This window comes from Vitis riparia, chromosome 8 (assembly GCF_004353265.1).
Source record: "Vitis riparia cultivar Riparia Gloire de Montpellier isolate 1030 chromosome 8, EGFV_Vit.rip_1.0, whole genome shotgun sequence".
Lineage (NCBI taxonomy): Eukaryota > Viridiplantae > Streptophyta > Magnoliopsida > Vitales > Vitaceae > Vitis > Vitis riparia.
The window spans coordinates 4,518,913-4,537,119 of NC_048438.1; the positions used below are offsets into that span (position 1 = coordinate 4,518,913).

Consider the following 18,207-nt stretch of genomic DNA (forward strand, 5'->3'; position numbering starts at 1 on the left):
TGTAATTCAGTTACAGATAAAGAGGCAAAGAGCAGGGTAAGGTAATTAATTTAACTGAATTTGGCTATTGATGGAAATATATTACTACAGCAACCATCCTGTATACAGCTAACACTGGTAATCAGCAACTAAATTAAACAAGAATTCTCAATTAAATATAACAAAACCACTTTACAAAGGACCTCTTTGGTTTACACAGTTACATCCAAGGAGTCTAGACAAGAATCATGAAAGATGGTTGTTCAATGATCTGGAATTGATTAGATCCCAGTGTTATAAAATACCTCCTTCAGGTCAGAAAAGCAAGCCAACCCACCAAAGAAAAAGTTGGGAGCATATCTTCATTTTTAGACTTGCTGTAGATCATTGCTCTTCATCAGCAAACAATGCTTTCCTGCCAGCTGGTCATGCTGAATCTAATATCCATATATATTAACAAAATATCCTATGCCAATGTCCTTAACCAACCAAGTAGTCGAAGAAGGGCAGCATCCAGCACTGGGGACTTCTTCTCAAGCCCTTCGAAGTAAAATGACGGAAGAAAGTAAGTATAGTCAAACGAAAGCAACCTATTTGACGCTGATATTAGAAACTATCAAAGTGAATAATCTATTTTAGGAATGTGAAAAAGTTTGATTCAGTCAAATTTTGGAGGAAAAATTAGCTGAACCAATATGGTAGGTTTATGCTTGTATCAAACCAGGTTTCGAAAGATGGAAAAACTGAAAAACCGAACCAAACCAAACCTGTTTAAGGTTGGTTTGGTTTAGATGATCAGTTGGATATAAGCCAGTTTAGGTCTTATGTACAATTGATGTACAATTGATTTTTACAAGTCATTTAAAATCCATTAGAGTCTAAAGTAAAAACTACATTTAAAATTTTTAATCCAAAATATGATAAATGCATTTAAAAATTACTTTAATACACAATATATAATAATGAATATAAATAAACTCATCCAACATTAACCAATTATAAATCACAAGAAATATGTCAGAATATTGGTTTTGCTAAAAATCAGCGTGAGCTTCATAATTTTTGAAAACTGAAACAATTTTGCTGGTTTTAGTTAGGTTGAATTGATTCTATCGATTTTTTTTTTTTTTTCACTTATGCCTATAATTTATTTTGCATCTTAAAGTGAGTCACATATTTTTGTAGATCAGCAAATAATTCAAGGATGTTGACAAGGTTCAGTTACTCCTAGTAGAAACTAGAACTTAAAACTTTTCTAACAAGATAGCCAAACCAATAGCGAGGACTCACATCTCAATTCAAATTTCTAGTACTAAAATAGTTCAGGCAAGTTTCACAAGAAATCAATGGATATATTTCAAGTCAATGGCCAAGCAATTTTTACAATAAAGGAGTCTCTAAAACCCAGCTTACCAATATCTGCAGCCACTCGGTGTGCACACATTACACCTGAAAAGGCTACAGCTATAACACCTTGTCCTGGAAAGCAGCTATCCCCAACACAGTAGAGACCATGTATAGCCTGCAAGTTCCATCATTACATGATCCAGTTCATTCACTAAGCTAAAAAACAAATAAAAAATCGCTAAATACTTAACCATCTACTGATTATGGTAAAACTTACAGTTGTATTGAATGGCATTCCCAATAATCCCTTAGGTGTTCTGCGAGGCATTGGTCCATATGTGCCATTATCTCGAGCAAGATAACGCCTGTGTGTTTTTGGTGTCCCTACCTGCCATTGTGACAGATACTATGAAATGTAGGAAACCCCTTTTTTCTTAATAAAAAACAAACCAATTCTTTGATATGGATTTTTAAGTACAAATTAAGAATGAGAAATTTTTCCAAAATATCCAAAAGCTAGTCAAAAAGAAGAAAAAAAAAATAGAAAGCAAAAAGAAATAACTTCTTGAGAACAAGATAGCTACATATCTCAAAAATATAACATAAGCATGTATAGTTAGAGAAATTGTATACCCCTCAAGGGGGTATAAAAATCCCCAAATTTCCTACAAAAGAATCCTGTGGCTTGGCTCCTTATTTCACCAACAGATGATCAGTAGCATAATTAGTTAAACATGACCAAGAGACAGAACACCCAACTGGCAAGCAACATCTAAAATTTGGTGAAGTCGTCTATTATACTTCCAACAAACTTCTCTTTCATAATAGCAGATTCCCTTTCCACCCATAGGCTAGAAAGAGAGAATTCTTTGCCTCAATGGCGATACCCCTTTCTACCAACTTTGAAAAAGCTTGCAACACTATGCCACCATGGATACCTCCAATTCCTAGAAAACCTGGGTTACCCAAAGCACATTTATTGAAGTTGAACTTAAAAGAACCTGCTAACCAGAGGCAACTCTCTAACAAACCTTTTTGACTTGTATACTGAGTTCCAATCACAATGTAAAACACAAATTGCAATAAGGCTTAGAAAGAGGACTAAAAATAAATGAAGTCTCAAATAGTCTCTAAATTCCTTCCTTTATCCTAAAAAATTCTTAAGGCCTGTTTGACAACTGTTTTGAAAACAATTTTCTATTCTCCAGAATAAAAAAATAGGAAAACATGTTGGACAACTAGAAAATAGAAAAAAAAATTCTGCACCTAAGAATAAAAAACTGGGTGTTTTTAGAGAATATTTTTTAGTTATTTTCAATCTGATAACTATTTTAAAAAATAATTATATAAATATGGATAATGATTAAAAATTAAACATAACAAATAAAAGTTATTTTTAAAATATATTTAAAAACATAGAAAGTTAAGAATATTTCAAGTGCCCAAACAAACTTTTGTTTTATAAAACATCAGATAACAATTTTAAAAAACTACTCTCAAAAACTGTTTTCAAAAACAGTTCCTAAACAGAGCTTAAATTTCTATCTTGCCAAACTATCCAAGTTAAAGTGAGACGAGGCACATGCCAAAGTATCCTACTCAAAAGAATACTCCTAAGAAGAAAGATTTTGTGGTACATCAATGACCGATGTCTTACACCTAGGAAGGATGACGAAAAATACACATCAATAAGAGAGGACAAGATAAATTTAAAATCTACAGTTTTTGAAGCAACAAGGTTATGATAAAAAAAATAAAGCTCTAAGATAGAGGAGCAGGAGAAACCAAGAATGGATGAAATAAGGGACTTTCTGACTCTAACTACTCTTAAAAAGGTTTGGAAATTGGAAACATAGTGGCTGATTGCCCAACCCCAAGTCTTTCAAAAAATGAATCTTGTTGATGAATCACTATGGATTTGTTGACTCGTTTTAACAAAGGATAAAATCCCTGTGAAATTGGAACTGTATACTTTTGTATAGTTGTATTTTTTTTCCTTATTTCACAAGTGGTTAGCAAGTTAGTTGGTGAGTCCTAATTTCTAGGAACTAATTCCTAATTTTGTGTAAAAGGTAGGTTCCTAAATTTGCTAGATCTCTTTATATGTATTCTTCTTATTCATTAATGTAATTGAGATTCAATTTGTCTACATAGTATCAGAGCTTTGGGCTTATTTTTTCTGCAATCTCTCACCTCGGCCTTCATTTCTGTTAAACCGCTTCTGGTCTGTACAGCCTTCATTACTGCAAGAGTATTTCCATCCCTGCAAACCTCTGTTTCAGCCTTCATTGCCATAGTAAATCTAATTCCAGTTTTTTATCCTTCTTATTCTTGCAATGTCAGAAGCCTCAAAAGTCTCCACCCTGATCAACCCTGCTCTATCCCAAGACAGCAACCTGCCACCCTCAGAAGAATATCAGAACATTCAGCCATCCTTCAGACTCAATGGTTGAAATTACCTGATCTAGTCACAACTAGTGAAAACGTTCCTAAAGGGGAAAGGGAAACTCAACCACCTTATTGGACCTATGCCTGGTCAAAGTGATCCTCAGTTTACTGCCTGGGATGAAGCCGATTCTATGATAATGACATGGCTATGGAACTTGATGCTGCCAGAAATCAGTGGAACTTACTTGTATGTTCCTGACCACTACAAGAGATATTTAGAAAACAGTGAGGCAAACGTGCTCCAAGGCTCAAGATGCCTCTCAAATCAATGAAAACAAAACTAAAATCCATTCAACCAGGCAAGGTACGATGTCAATAGAAAAATATTATCAAGGGACATTTGCCCCTGGGAGAGGTATAAGGCTGGGCTTGTGGCTGAAGGCAACACTTAAACTTATGGAGTAGATTATCAGCAGACATTTGCCCCTATTGCAAAGATGAATACTACTAGGATTTTGTTATCCTTAGGTAATAATCTTGAAAGGCCTTTGTAGCAATACAATGTAAAAAATGCATTTTTGCATGGTGACCTAGAAGAAGTCTATATCGAGGCACCTCCTAGGTTCACCAAGAATTTCAAAAACAACTGTGTATGCAAGTTGAAGAAAGCTCTATACAAATTAAAATAATCTTCTAGAGTGTGGTTTAGGAGGTTTGCTAAGGCAATGGGAAACATGGAGTTTAGACAAAGTCAAGGGGATCATACACTCTTCATCCAAAAGATCAAGTACCAGTAAGGTTACAATTTTGATGGTATATGTAGATGATATAATTGTCATTGGTGTATGTAGATGATATAATTGTCATCAGAAATGATTTTGAAGAAATTGAGAAACTCAAAAAGCAATTGGTAAAAGGGTTTGAGATAAAAGAATTGGGAGTACTCAAATACTTCTCCGGGATTGAAGTGGCTTGATCAAGAAATGAAATTTTTATCTCTCAACAAAAATACATCTTAGACCTTCTAAAAGAAACAAGTATACTGGGCTGCAAGCCATCATACACTCCTATTGAACAAGACCAAAAACTAGGGGAGATATCAAAGATTAGTTGGAAGACTCTTCTATATATCTCACACAAGGCCAGACATTGCTTATGTCATGAGTGAAGTCAATCAATTTATGCACTCACCTAAAGAATCCCACTTGGAAGTTGTTCACAGAATCTTACAATATCTAAAGTCTACCCTTGAGAAAGGTATTTTTTTCAAAAGGAATGAGGAGCTAAGTTTAGAAGCTAACACAAATGTTGATTGGGCCAGATTAATGGTAGATAGAAGATCGACATCATGTCACTATAATTTATGTGCTGGTAATTTGGTAACATGGAGAAGTAAGAAAAAAGTAGTAGTGGCTATAGCAAATGCAGAAGCAGAGTTTAAGACTACGACACATGAGATTTGTGAGTTATTATGGTTGCAAATAGTCCTTGAAGATTTGGGAGTTAAGTGGATAAGAACCATGAAACTATATTGTGATGACAAATTTGTGATCAACATTGCTTATAATCCAATACAACATGATCACACTAAGTATGTGGAAATAGATAGACATTTCATCAAAGAAAAGCTAGACAATGGTCTAATTTGTACTTCATGTCTTAACAACTAGGTAGCTTGCAGACATTCTAACCTAGGGCCTGCCAAGTCACTTATTTCAATAGATCACAAGCAAGTTGGGAATGGACAACGTTCACTCACCAGCTTGAGAGGGTATGGATTTGTTGATTCGCTTTAACAAAGGATAAAATCCTTATGAAACTAGAACTGTATACTTTTGCTTACCTATATTTTTCTTCCTTCTTTCCTAAGTTGTTAGCATATTAGTTGGTTCGTGTGGAGGTAATAGAACTTGTTGGCGTTTGAAAAGGAGGAGTTATTGGTCCAAAGGCTGAAATATTCTTTTGTATATAATTTGTGGTCTTGGTCTAAGGTGTCTATAGATATGCGCCTAATTCTCTTGTTAGTTTCATTGATTGGTTAGACTTTAATTAAGGGTAGGCAATGTTTTATGTTTTTTCCCCTTTCCCTCTTGGGTAAGCGTATAGGCTTCTGCTGTATACATCCTATATACTCGGGGGCACTATTTTGGTGTTTCCCCTTTATTTATATATACTTTTTGCTATTAACTATCAAAATAAAAAATAAAAAAATTAGTTGGTGAATACTGATATCTAGGAACTAATTCATGATTTTGTGTAAAAGGTAGGTTCCTAAATTAGATAGACCTCTTCATATAAATTTTGTATTCTTCCTATTCATTTACGATTCAATTTGTGCACAAATGTTTATATCATCATCCTCCAAAAAGAGAAGATGATAGGAAAAATAAAAAATAAAAAAAAAATTTGTGCAATAGCTTCCAAGGGTACAATGTTGGCATTCCAACCATTGGAACATGACCCATAGATACTCCAAGTGAACTTGTGTCATAAAACATTACTTGGAAAAACTCCATAACCACCTCCTTTTCATGTATTAGTCCTTCCAACTAGTACTCACTCAAATTGGCATTAGTCCCCCCATCACTCCCCCACCCTCAGCACTTGTAACACAAATTGATAAAGATTAGTCTATGACCCTCTAGGAGACTTATCGTGGAAAAATATCATATGTGGAACATCCTAGATTTTTAGGAAGGAAAACTTTTTCGATTTTTTAGTAAGAGTTTGTTAATACAATTAAAAAAAATACAAATAAAATAATTAAAAATCACTAATAATTTTTTTTTAAAATTATAAATTAGCATCATCAATTTACCAATGATGATTAGTAAATAACAAGAACTCTTGTAATTATATTAAATAAATTCTAGTAATAATTTGAATTCCTTATATAAAATTTAAAGAAATGTAATTAGATATGATGATACAGTAAACTGATTAATAGAACCTAGTGAAATAAGAAAGTAAAGACTAAAAACATATTTTCAAGGAAGATTAAAATAAAAGGTGAGTATAATATTAGATTGTAACAACCCAAAAATTTTTATGAGTACAATTTGGGCAAATTTCTCTAATTTTTATGGCCAATCAAATTCTTCTTGAATCATAACTTTCATAACTTCAAAATATCAAAGATCTTACCTTAATTCAAGTAATAAAAAATAACTAGGAAATTAGGGAGAATGGTTAATTAACTTAAAGTGAGTAATTTTAGGTAACACTTGGCACACTTAGAGAATTGTAGGGATTTTAAGGGTATTATTGTTATCATTGTGTTAGCTAGAGACATTTTTGTCACTCCACGAAGATAAGGTGTAATAGTAAATTCATTAGGGATGGCTCTATGTTAATGCTTGATTTTGTGGATTGGTTAGAAACTTCATAGGGTGCAGTTGTTTGTTTTTGTGTATCTGCACCTTTTTGCTTTTTGGTTGCTTGTATATATTGTGTATACTCTTTTCTTTTTAATACAATTGCTTTTACCTATAAAAAAATGCATAGTTGTAAATTCACAAAAACTTCGAAAGTACATAAAGATAAATGGAAGAGAAAATTCATCATTTCTTCTCTTCTTTTTCATTTTGGTGGCGAGGCTTCAAAGGTGTGTGTGAAGGAAAGCAAATATTAGGAGTCTCCAAGTTCTATGTGAATAATTTAGTGGTAAGAAAACCCTTTTTATTTCTTTAAAAATCACATTTAATTTTAATACTTAGTTCCTTCTATAGCTCTTAAAACTAATTAGGAGTTTTTCAAGTGAAAACTCCTATGTGCCTGTTAAGGAGGTATAATCAACTTCAGAGAGCAAATCACTCGGCACTTAGCTCTAGTGTTTTTCCTTATTAGACTTGTGGGAAATGTCGTCCATTTCCTCTATGTTTTTCAATTTCAATTTAGTTATTCTCCGCCATGTGACACATTTTGTAAACCCTTGCTTCCGTTGTCAACTTATCTAGTTTTTGTTGCTTCATTAACACCACTTAGCTGCATTATAATTTTTTTTATTACTCTATATTTATCTATTGAGGTGACGATTCCACTTTAGATTCTAATATAGAATAAGCTTATTGTCTCTTAGTGAGCCCCTTTTAAGGCAGGTCACTGCAATATGTGGTCCTAAACCTACCAATAAAATTCATACTCTTAACTCAAGAACCAAGCTTACTATGAGGTCATTACTAGATATGTCTCATTTTGCACCCAATTCATGTGTTCATAAGGTTTTATCTTATGTGGTTTCCTTTACCTCCTAAGCAAAGCTTCCCCTTACGTCATTATCTATTAAACTTTAATAATAATTGATCTATCATAATAAAATAGTTTGGTAATGAGTACATGCAAGACAAGGCAGACAACATAAATGAAAACATGATGCAATCTGCGCCTCTACTTCCATCCCTAACCTTGTGATCACCTATAATACTCGAACTCTCTAACTTCATCTAGCATATATGTGTCAACAGGATATGCCATGGGTATGTGAGCGGAATCCTTGTCAAATACTCCTACTTTGCTTAGAGTATGACTAATGAATATTGATTGATTTTATTTTATTTTCAATTTCATTAGTTGATTATTATATTTTTTAAAACAAATTAAGAACATTTAGGTATAAGTAAATAATAATAATAATAATAATAAAGATAAAAGAAAGAAGACAGGAAATTGAAGATATCTTTACTTTTAATTGATTGCTAGTTGATTTTTTTTTTTTTCCTTTTATTATGCTATATCCTTGTATCCATATCTAAATTTTAGATCCTTTTTAGCCGATTCCTCATATCCTAAACTTTGGAGTTAAAAGAATTTGACTCCTAAATATGTACCCACACCCAAGTCCAAGCATGGGTGATCATTATTACACCAAACCCAAAGACCTAACCAATAGGGCATAGGTGATCACTATCTCTAAATGAATTTTATTCCCATAATAAACTTATCTAGAAACTAGAAACTAGGGACTAGGTGAAATAAAGCCATGACAAGCCCTTGGGAACTTATTTAGAGCTTCCACCATATAAATGACATGCAAAGAATAAAAAGGATCCTCATCCATACTTCCAATATAACTAATTCATTCTTCTCAATCCATTGGCTTATGTAAGAAGTGATTTGATGCTTGGATTCACCACATAAAACTTTTAAAGAACTTCATAAAAGATACTTGTTTTCTTTGAAGAATGCAATTATATCCAATTAGAGACTAGCAAAGTTTACTTAGGTGGAACACCCTAAATTGTGGGCTATTGAAACGCGACCCACATTGTTCATGGTGCAATGGAAGATTTGTTTCCAAACGAAACAAAAAAACACAAAGATCACAATAGGATTTGAAAATTAAGGAATAATTCGAAAAAATTATATTTAACTCCTTCTAACAATTTCAATAAGCCTTTAAATAATGTTTGTAATGCAAAAATAAAGGAAATTACTAAGATAGGAAACTTAAAATAAGAAACTAATGATGAACTTAAAATAGAAATTAATGATGTAGGAAACTAATAATGAACTTAAAATAGAAACTAATGATGTAGGAAACTAATGATGATCTTAAAATAGAAACTAATGATGAAGGAAACTAAGGAAGAACCTTAATAAAAACTAATGATGACTTGAAACTCATCCTCGAGTTTTGTGGCTGCAAAGAAAACTAATCCGGGGGAAAGTATTCAAAGATATCAACAACATTGAAAGTATTGGAAATGTTCATATCAGCTAGAAGATCAATCTTGTAAGCATTATCACCAATCTTACAATAAACCACCTCTTGAACCTTGGTGGGAATATCAATAGTTGCTTCAAATTGGCCCTTAACCACCAACGTTACAACAAAATTCGGCTCCTTGACTTGCTTAAAGAAATCTAGGCTCGTTATGTTGGTGAATAGGGGCTTATCTTTCTTAGTAACCAAATTGTCTTCTGACGATTGAGACTGTGGCATCAAAACAATCTTCTTGTCAGCCACCAAAAAAAAAAAGTATTATCTCGACCCTTATAAGTGACATCAACATCATTGTGTCACGACCTCCCCAATAAAATATGACAAGCGTCCATATCCACCATGTCACGTACGATCTCATCTTTGTAATACTTTTTGATCGACAAAGGAACCTTGCAAACTTCTAACACTTGAACTTTTGGGTCCTTCTTAATCAATGCAATCTTGTATGGAGAAGGATGCTTCTCAGTCTTCAAATTTAGTGCTTTCACCAAAGCCTTGGAAACAATATTCTCGCTACTGCCACTATCAATGACCAAGTTGCATACTTTATTACGAATAGTACATCGAGTCTAGAAAATTTTATGTCGTTGAGAGTTGTCTGGCTTCTTTGGGGCAAGCAAAAGTCGTTGGACAATGCATGCCACTTCTTCTCCCACATCTCCTTCTACAAACTCAGTACCCTCGTAGATATCTTCTTCAAAAACATGTTTCTCGGCACTACCACCTTCTTATGCAAAGTCAATAATGACCCGGCTAGTTGCACTACCATTTTCCAAGGTTTGGACGCCCATAAAGGTCATTATTGACTTGTTTTGTTGTTGGTTTCGGCCTTGAGTATTAGATCGAACAGGGGCTAAAGTTCCACTTTGATTTTGCGTCAAATTTTGAGTTGAAGGGGCATCTTTATTGTTATTATCGTTGCTTCCTGAAGTTGTTAACCCCTTTGGAGTAGAAGAAGCTTCTTGGGTTGGTCGCCGAAAGTTACTCTGAGTGCACACTGTGGAGCTATTGATATGATTTTCCACTTTCATCGCCAAATTAATTGCATCTGTCATGGTCCAAACCCCTTGAAGAGCCAATCGATCTTGAATAACTAACTTTTGGCCTCCAATACAATGAACAATTAATTGATCCTTCGTCTCAGACAAATTAACTAGGGCATTTAATCGATAAAATTGCTTCGTATATTCGTTCATAATGCAGTTGGCTTATCCACAATTTTGATATTGTTGGTATAAAAATTGTTCATAATCCGAGGGGTCTTTATAACAATCGTTTTATCTTAGGCCAAGTACTAACATGTTTTCCTTGTTGTTGACAAGTATATTGAAGTTGTTCCCACCATGAAGAAGCTCCACCTTTCAACTTATACGCCACAAGCTTTACTTGATTTTCTTCTGAAATATTCAAATAATCGAAAAAGTTTTTGATGGTATGGACCCAATCAAGAAATCTTCAATGTGTAATCGACCGTCAAAACTTGGTAAATCCATCTTCATCTTAAATTCTTGGTTATTTTGACCTCAATCGTTAGCTTGATAATTGAAATGAAAATCATCTTCTTTTCCAGATGAATAATTCAACCTCCATTGTTGCTTTTGTTGAATAATCCTCCGTTGTGGAAGTCGAAAATCATCACCATCTTGAAGAGGTGGAAAAAACTCATCTTTTTCATAATAAAAACCCTTGCAACTACTCATGGAAAGCCACCACCAGCTTCGAACTCGCCGTCACCGTCGGTCAGAACCCCTCGCTAGAGGTTGCCGTTGTCACGTCGCCTAGGAGCTCCCTAATTCCGACGCCTATACAACTGTAATGGAAAAGGCTCATGAAAATTGCGATTTGTGGCTGGACCCGTGCAAATCGCGCCTCTGTCGTTGATTTCTATCCCGATCCGGCGTCAGTCATCATAGTCGCCCTCCTACTAGTCACCACACTGGTCTGGTCGTCCTCCACGGGTTCACGTTTTCCTTCGAAAGTCAATGCAACCACCATCTACGTGAGGTTGCGAAGAGTTTCGTCGATCTTGTCGAGTCGCGACTCAAAGTTTTCAAATCGTTGTTCGTCATCGATGGTTCATTTTCCACTAGAACCATCATTAGCCATCAAATTGAGGTAAAAATCCTTACTCTAATACCAATTTTGGTGCAGTGGAAGGTTTGTTTCGAAACGAAACAAAAAAACACTCAAGAACAAACATAAAGATCACGATAGGATTTGAAAATTAAGGAATAATTCGAAACTATATTGAACTCCTTCTAACAATTACAATAAGCCTTTAAATAATGTTTGTAATGCAAAAATAAAGGAAATAACTAAACTCGGAAACTTAAAATAGGAAATTAATAATGAACTTAAAATAAAAACTAATGATGTAGGAAATTAATAATGAACTTAAAATAGAAACTAATGATGTAGGAAACTAATGATGGACTTAAAATAAAAATTAATGATATAGGAAGCTAAGGATGGACTTTAAATAGAAACTAATGATGATCGTGTGATGAATCAGTTCATCTCTTATGAGCCTCATTATGAATATTTTACTCTATTTGATTTCGGCATATGGGGAATGTGGAAATTAGAATTTGGATTGGAGAACTCTCCATTACTGGACTTCCTACATGGCATCACTATGGATTGATAATATTTCTTCAGCACTTAAAAATGATGAAAAGTGGCTACTTTCTTTTCTTCTAGGATGACATTTTTTAGAAGATATGTAGGAGATACTAGATACATTCAAGTTAAGCATGTAGAATCTAAAGAATATAGCTTAGTGTGAATCCAACTAGCAGTATAAATGCATTTTCTTCCAGATTTTGTTTTCCACAATCCAAGGAAAAACCATTGTCTGGATTATGAGCTATCAGTGCCCACCTCATAGGTTTATCATCTTTCATCAAAGAAACTTAATTAGATCAGCAATTACATCATATGATGTCATGCCTTTGAACTTGTTATGAACTATTTTCCAAAACTAAATACAGTATAAAAGAGAACAAAATCTAACTGAAGTTGTAAAAGCAGTGTGAATCAGACTATTTTGTTGGATTTAAAGAAAGCACACCTCAACAAACTGTTTCCAATTAATTCCACTTCTTTGTGCACCAAGTTCAGTTCGAAGTCAAAGTCTAAAACATTGTCCATAATTGCTATAGAATTATTCTGTAAAATGAGGGAATAATCGTACCTCCTTAAAAACAATGGATGATTTGAGCCCTGGAAATAGTTTTTTTTCCAATCTGCTTATGATTTCATCTGCCACAAGTTCCTTCTTTGCCTCATAGTCTTTTAGAGGGAGTCCCTGATAGATTCATTTCTATGTCAACTAAGAATTTATGTAAGTGGTGGATATTGCATAATCAAGATCACCATAAGACATAGCTGTGCAAAATTAATTGTCCAAATTAAGATCACCTTCCAGTCCTCTATGGGAGAAGTTGTAAAAATATGAAGAATATGGCGACCTTCTGGAGCCAATGATGCATCAAGCATAGTTGGAATGCTCAAAAATATGCTTCCATATGGCTCCTCTAACCTTGTCCAGTCATTCTCAAGAACAAAATTAAGGTAAGAGAATTAAGTGAACATATGATGGCAGTCATGCCTGACTAATATCCTCATAATTTTTAAGGAAATAAAGGTATGTAGAAACCCAAATACCTCAAGAACAAAATGGTGGCAATCTGTATCAGGTGGCAAAACCTCAGCTTTAACCCCCATGTGAATGGAAAGAAATGATGGGGCCTTAACATAGACCTTTTGAAAGTTCACCTCTTCTTTTGGAAGTTCTTCACCCTTTAAAAGCTTTCCTGCAGTATATGAATTTTTAGTTTGGTTAATTAATTACTGAGAGAACTGATATAGCAGTGCAAGGTACAACAAGGCAGGAACTTGGCAAAATAACTCATAAACATCCAAAAGATCCTTGCAGAACTAACCAAATGTATCCCATCTAGTAGCATTAGATACTATGGTTTTGGCAAAGAACTCCCTTCCATCTGAAAGCTTCACTCCCACCTACAATGCAAAGCAAAATAAAAATCTCACTTCATCTATAAAATAAGTATCAAGTATAGGAATTTTAACATCATCTATCCACAAGACTAAGGTCAAACTCACGGCCTTTCCCTGCACCAATATAATGCTAGTCACATTTGCCTTATAAAGTATTTCACTGCCATTTTCAACTAGACCTTTTGCCAAGGACTTAGCAATTCCACCAACACCACCAACAGGGTAGTTAATTCCCCCAAAATGCCTATCACATAGAACCTGGAAGAAACAAGATTTCAGGAAAGCTAAGAAATAAAAATAGAGAGAACAAAAGGCAATTAAAAGCTTACCATGCTCGCATTGATCATTGGTGTCTGCAAAGCATTAACTGTGCTCACTATAAAACACTGCAGGCATACCATAGTTAACATTGATGCTCATGAAAGTAGGGGGATATGCCATATGAAGGTTCCAAAGCTATCAATAAGAAAAAGTCAACATCAACTATGAAATAACTGCAGCAAACCTCAGCATCTATGAAAGATAACAGCTGGGGATCCTTTATGTACTTGCGGGCTATGTCTCCAGCATTTTGGGGCAAATAATAGGCTGCAGAAGATAACATCATATAAAATAAATACAAAATGACTTAAAAGAGAAAACAGATGCGTTAAAGCAAACTTCTATGGACAACACTAGGATATCCAGCATATAGCAGAGATATTAACCCATTAACCAGTCGCCAACCAACAGTCCTGTGCAAATATGGATCACACAAATGAGGAAGGAAACACATGTTCAATGAATCTTCTCTTTCATGAGTCCCATCCAGGAACTAGCCATGAAGAACAACATAATCATTTGTACCCGGTCTCTATTCCAAAAAGAATCACCATATTCAGTACTTTAATTTACCATTCAAAAGAGTTCAGCGTGGATCAGCTGTATATAAATGTACAGCAATCTATTTCATTTATTGCATCCTCTGTATACCCAGATAGAGAGGATTAGTCTTTATTGAGTTGTGTTGAGGATATCTTATGCATACCCATTTGACATACCAAAGTAACTACAAATATTATGTAGCCCCTCAACACCTCAAAACATTTTCTCACATCTTATGGAAACTTAAAAACATAAATACATAATACTTCACAATTGGAGTCAAGAAACATAATAGTACAATTATCAACTCTACTACCATGACATGATCACATATTTTTTGTTTATCATATGAATAACTGCATATTAATATCTAAGCAATTTTCTGGAGCCTGGAAAAACAATTACCAAGTGTCAAGCATTCAAGAGGCTTCTGAAAGAACTGTCCGAAAAGGTAGATTGGCTCCTCAAGTGACTTCAATTCCAATGAGTTTAGGGCATTGAAGATCTACTCAATACATATGCAAATTCTTAAGATAAAAATTACAAGTAGAGGCAAAAATGCCCAGAAGAAGATTGAGTCACCTCAATCGAAACAGACCTTCCAACATTCATTGTAGAATTTGAGGATCCCTTCCTTTTCATGGGGAAAATTCTTGGTAAGTTCTGCAATGAATTCACCGTATTGTCTATGTACTCGGACCGAAAGGTTACTGGGTAAATGGAAATGGACAGTAGTTGGATCAGGTATCACCTGCATCTTACATCCAACTGCTGCCAATGCTTGGGTTATTAAATTTAAATTTCCCTGCCCACATTTGAACACAAAATGTGAAGAACTTATTACCACTAACAACTCAACAATGCCAAATTGGAAAATAAGTCAGAATTTTGTAAAATTCAAACAAGCAGAAAAGGAAAAAAAAAAAAAAAAAAATCTACCATAACAGTTCCTAATTTCAGAGTGCATAAATGGAGATTAAAATTAAAGACCTAAGTCCTTGAGAAAATCTCACCAAATGCAATTAGCATGAAGCTTCAGCTTTTGTTAGATTTTTATGTTCATAAATTAGCAAACTGCACTCTAACTAAATGCCATTACTTTGTAAAACAGAGATTTTAGAATTTAAATTTGAGTGCAAATTAATACTCACCAAAAAAAAGAAAAAAAAAAAGAAAAAGAAAAGGCAACATACTAATCTCGGTTATTCCTTCAGGAAATAAGGTATTCAAGGCATTCTTTTCACGTGGAAATCCTTTCCCTCTCTGCCCATTTTGATTGAAGCAGTTGGCAGGAATTTTTCAGGGGGCAAATGCTCTGTTGCATAGTTTGGGGATTGTCCATCATGTCTTCTTAATTACATTCATGAAAAAATTTATCTGAAAACCTGAGGTTTAGTTTCTTTCTTGAGAAAACTTCCCTAGAAATACCATTCATAGAAGAAATAAGGAACCCTGAGTTATAAATTCTGGTTTTCTGGGACAGCATCTGGAAATCTTGCAGAAACCAAACAGCATCATCGTGTTTTATGTAACATTTCAAGGTACAAATCTTGCAGAAACCAAACAGCACCATCGTGTTTTATGTAACATTTCAAGGTACAAATCTACCATCTTGAATTGGTCCATTACAATCAACCACTACAATATAGTCATTTCAAGAAACTAGAATTATCACATACCAAATTTGTGGTCATAGTTCCTATTTTCCTTCAAGGCCTCCTTGTAGATGGTGAATTCCTACTTTAAAAAACTACATACAACAATATTGATGCCCCATTGAATTGCAGCAGAACTCTAAACATGCCCTCAGAGAACTCACATCATATTAACAGTACGAATACAATTTTGAATTTTCCAAGAAAATTAAAAAGCATATTTTAAACTAAAATTCTGTTAAAATATATATAGATATATATATATATATATATATATATATATATATATATATATATATATATATATATATATCCTGAGTATGAACTTAAGTGAAATGTCACTTGTTTAGTAATTATTGATAATACTAGAAAGAATCTCCGTTGTTCATTAAATGCTCCTGCACTTGTATTAGTAGGGGTGGAGTGATCTTAAGAATGACTCACTCTCCTCTGCATGGTGGCTTAGGGCACAAATAGTACTGGGAAAAATACATGGGATATCAGTGAGTCAAATCTAAACAGTATATTTCAGCCAGCAAATTACTATTTTGCTCCTCAATAAGTAATCCATCCATGAAGCATAGCACAAAACATCAGTATGGCAGTTGTGATCATCTTCTATCATCCCAAAATATTTCTCACGATCACTAACCATCAATCCTAGATTTTCAAATTGTTTAAAATGATACAAATCAAATTCAGTCCACTCCAGAAGCAAATGACAACCTGAATTCAAAGCTTAAGACCTTCTTCACTCATAGAGTAAGTTGTGAACTTCAGTAAAGCTAATAATGTCCAATAAATTAGTTATTTTTAATTCACTTTTCACCTGAAAAAAAAAAAATTTAGAACCTTGTTGATGGTTCTTCAAGGGGTCAAGCTAGAACCAGCTCTAAGTAGAAACTCCAGTTGTGAACTTGTTACAGAGTTGCCTATGGAACAATTTGCATAGCAAAACTCTTTGTTCAAAATATAGCATGAAATTAATTCCTTTTGAAAATTGAACAATTTTGAGTCAGATTATGATTGAGATTACAGGGGTTGCACCCATCCATCTTCCAATAACCAATCTAGACAATTGTTATGAATCAATTTCAATATGATCATCTTAAACTCCTAGTTTTAGTTGCTGATACAAAAGGACAGTGTATAATTCAAGAAGGAATATAATAATTATTAAAGCCGACCTTATCGCTGAAACCAAACATCACAGAAGACCCAACATCAAACGTATACCCATCTCTCTGGTAGAACCCAGAGCTCCCACCAGGAATCACATACTTCTCCAGCACCAACACCCTAGCTCCCTTCACTGCCAGCTGTGTTGCCGCAACCAACCCTCCAATTCCCGACCCGATAACAATGGCATCGTATTGCTTTTCCCCTCCTGTTCTTCCATTCCCTTCCCTCTCTACCACTTCATCCACACTCAGCACTGATCTAGGCCTCACAACACAGCTTCCACTCCTACTCCACCTATAGACCCCTAATTCAACACCACCATGCTTGTAACCCTCCAATCCCATGGTTTTCACCTGGTCACCAGACATAAATCTATTTCCCAAATTTCTGGGCCTCAAACTGCCCAACTGTAACTGACAACTGCAAAACCCTAAACCCATGCTACTCAACTTGTCACCTCTGAAACCCAGGGTTCCCACTTGACCGAAATTCATGTCACCCAGCTTGTAACAATGAAAAACCAGGTTTCTTTGAGGATCAACAGATTGAAATTGGAGCATTTGGTTGGTGGGTCTTACACTGCTCAACTGGGTGGCTTTGTAGGGACGGCAGAGTTTTTGAATAGTTTAGTTCATTGGAGGTGCAAACGTGTGAAACCCCAATTTGAAAATGAGGAAGTAAGCATGTGGGTTGGGTTGGATTAGGATTGAGAGGATTTGTATATAGTCATGGTAGTGAGTGGTATCTGATTCCAATCCATGATGCCTCTTAGAGCATGGGAAATGGGACAAAAAGAGCTAAAAGACAATATACAAGGTCATGTTTTAATGGAAGAAGAGCTGGATCGTCTGTTCATGAAATTAACTGATTTTTCTTATTATTTTAATGGTGCATTATTTAGTTTTTAACAAATGGGGATGCTAGATCAATACTGTTAATGATTTAATTTCTCCTACTGCTTTAGGGTTTTCAGTAAAAATAATCTTTTTTTCACCGACCACATTCACATTCACATTCACATATGATTTTTTTTTTTTTTTTTTTTTAAAT

At 34.4% G+C, this 18,207-nt stretch overlaps 1 protein-coding gene across 1 annotated transcript; it reads right to left on the reverse strand.

Moving 5' to 3' along the window:
* Positions 1-45: 45 nt before the first annotated feature.
* Positions 46-17,932, reverse strand: LOC117920906 (prolycopene isomerase, chloroplastic). The gene is made up of 13 exons (XM_034838599.1): positions 17,163-17,932; positions 14,919-15,125; positions 14,726-14,825; positions 13,962-14,044; positions 13,786-13,842; positions 13,562-13,714; positions 13,381-13,459; positions 13,103-13,251; positions 12,857-12,991; positions 12,630-12,743; positions 1,604-1,714; positions 1,393-1,501; positions 46-519 (listed from the first exon to the last, which is right to left on the reverse strand). Exons 1-13 carry the CDS (start codon positions 17,715-17,717, stop codon positions 446-448), a joined length of 1,926 nt encoding a protein of 641 aa, XP_034694490.1. The 5' UTR covers positions 17,718-17,932; the 3' UTR covers positions 46-445.
* Between the last annotated feature and the right edge of the window lie 275 nt (positions 17,933-18,207).

Excerpts from the sequence above, each read along its gene's own strand:
- LOC117920906 (XM_034838599.1), bottom strand. The coding sequence starts at position 17,717 with ATGCTCCAATTTCAATCTGTTGATCCTCAAAGAAACCTGGTTTTTCAT. Across the intron at positions 13,843-13,961 it reads TATCTTTCATAGATGCTGAG|TGTTTTATAGTGAGCACAGT; the intron begins GTTTGCTGCAGT and ends GTATGCCTGCAG. Across the intron at positions 1,715-12,629 it reads CATCCATTGTTTTTAAGGAG|GTAGGGACACCAAAAACACA; the intron begins GTACGATTATTC and ends TCACAATGGCAG.